Source organism: Opisthorchis viverrini (assembly GCF_000715545.1).
Source record: "Opisthorchis viverrini unplaced genomic scaffold opera_v5_7, whole genome shotgun sequence".
Lineage (NCBI taxonomy): Eukaryota > Metazoa > Platyhelminthes > Trematoda > Opisthorchiida > Opisthorchiidae > Opisthorchis > Opisthorchis viverrini.
In genome coordinates, this window is record NW_008751663.1 from 201819 (window position 1) to 203637 (window position 1819).

Below are 1819 nucleotides of genomic sequence, written 5' to 3' on the forward strand. Positions count from 1 at the left end.
CCCATCACTTCCGCTTGAACACTCGTCCTATTGTCCTGGAGCAATTATCGGGGTAAATCCTCAACAAACATAGATACTAGTTTCGCTCTTACTAGAGCTCATCTGCGGTACACATCTTTTGCCGTGCTGTGGTTTGAACTTTGGACATTTTACCCACGAACCGAGTGTGTTACCACTACTCCACAAGCACGATGATCCATCCAAAGCATATCTTAGTCATTTGTGATTTTCAACGGGCAATTTTGACAATGAGTAAACTGATGACTTAAGTGGATCAGTTGGAGATGATCAATCAAGCAATGAGTATAATCATTATGGTCCCTCTGAAGATTGAAGCGTAAGATTCACTGCATTACTGCTAAACTCCAACCGTAAAGTCTTCGCGTCCACTGTGAGCCAAATACAAAATATTTCAGACACCATTTTTCGGTTTGGGGAACAAAAGCAAGCATCAAGCCACCGTCTGATAGATTGCAATTATTTCTTCAGACATGGCTCTAGATTGTAAAAAGAGTTTGTTTGAAAAGTCTACCAAACAAACGCGGACAGATGAAAAGAAAAACTATATGAACTAGGGTACAGATTCCTGGACCAGACGAACCCACAGATGTTAATATCAGAAAGTGGAGCTTGGTTAAAGCGCACTCAAGGTCAGAAAAAATATCTATAAGAACTCGATTTTAAATTATATGTATAGCAAATATTAAGGTCTTGGAGTAGTTTAATAACAACTTTAATCTATTCGCCACGTCATGCATTAGATCAGAAAACTCTGATGTAAATATTGACGTTTGAGTTCTCCTTTTCTGCATTTTAGGCATCCCTCCAGAAACGTATTGGCCCGGATTACGGCAAAATGAAAAATTCCGGAAAATAGTATTATCAGATTCTCCTGACTCCAGTTCCACAGGGAGATTTTTTTCCATGTCTTCTGGTAAATCCACTGATAATGAAACCGGAGTCCAAGAATTTACCGAGCATATACGAGGTGTGCTTCGAGGTCGAGTTACCTGTCTAGATACGAACGGCCTTGATCTGTTAACAGAATGTCTTCATCTGCTGGGCGCTCGACGAATTACGGCTTCCGATGCGTTAAATCATAACTACTTTGATGACGTTCTTCCTGGGAACCTAGATCTACGTAACCTTAGTCCGGAGCACTCAATTTACGTGAACACCGATTCAGTCTCAAAACGTAAGAATGTTCACACTACTGGAAGGAAGTACTTGAACCAACCGAATGCAAGCAATAGATTGAATATGCACGCCTCAAGTATGGATGACGTCAGGGTGCGATCGTCTACATTCGATCCAGAGGTCAGTTCAAAAGCAGAGTCGGAAAATCGTTCCGCCCGAAACAGCTGGATCGACGATACAGATCACGCCCATACAAATTCCCCATCAGACACAAGGGCCTTGTTGACGGATACTCACGATATAGAACACCCTTGTGTCGTAAAAGATTCAACTGCTGGGCCGAATGAGTCACGTAAATCTATTTCAGAAGCCAAAGGATCGAAATCCAAAGGCCGTAGGGTCAAATTTGAGGTCGTCGGTTACGAACTGGGTTCACAATTCAATCCTGTGACTATCACCACTCCGGACATTTTCAAAAACGACTTGAACTTAAATCAAAAACATCTCACTAACGATATGACTAGACCGGTACCACACAGACCATCACTTCAGAGGATACTGAGCAACTTTGGAAACGGCACAGCCAAACAATCTTCTGTTTCACATCGTTCACTGGAACGTGAGGTCTATATACGACCAAGTCGATTGTCCGAAATTGCGGACAGCGCGTCAGGGGTAAGCA

At 42.4% G+C, this 1819-nt stretch overlaps 1 protein-coding gene across 1 annotated transcript in view; it reads left to right on the top strand.

The window, feature by feature from the left end:
• The window catches only part of T265_12606 (hypothetical protein), a gene marked incomplete at both ends in the record, with an annotated part of 10952 nt that extends 9140 nt beyond the window's left edge, over window positions 1-1812 (top strand). The window contains one exon of the mRNA XM_009164615.1: window positions 818-1812. Coding sequence (XP_009162879.1) covers window positions 818-1812 — 995 coding nt within the window. The remainder of the gene's footprint in view (window positions 1-817) is intronic.
• Window positions 1813-1819: the final 7 nt, after the last annotated feature.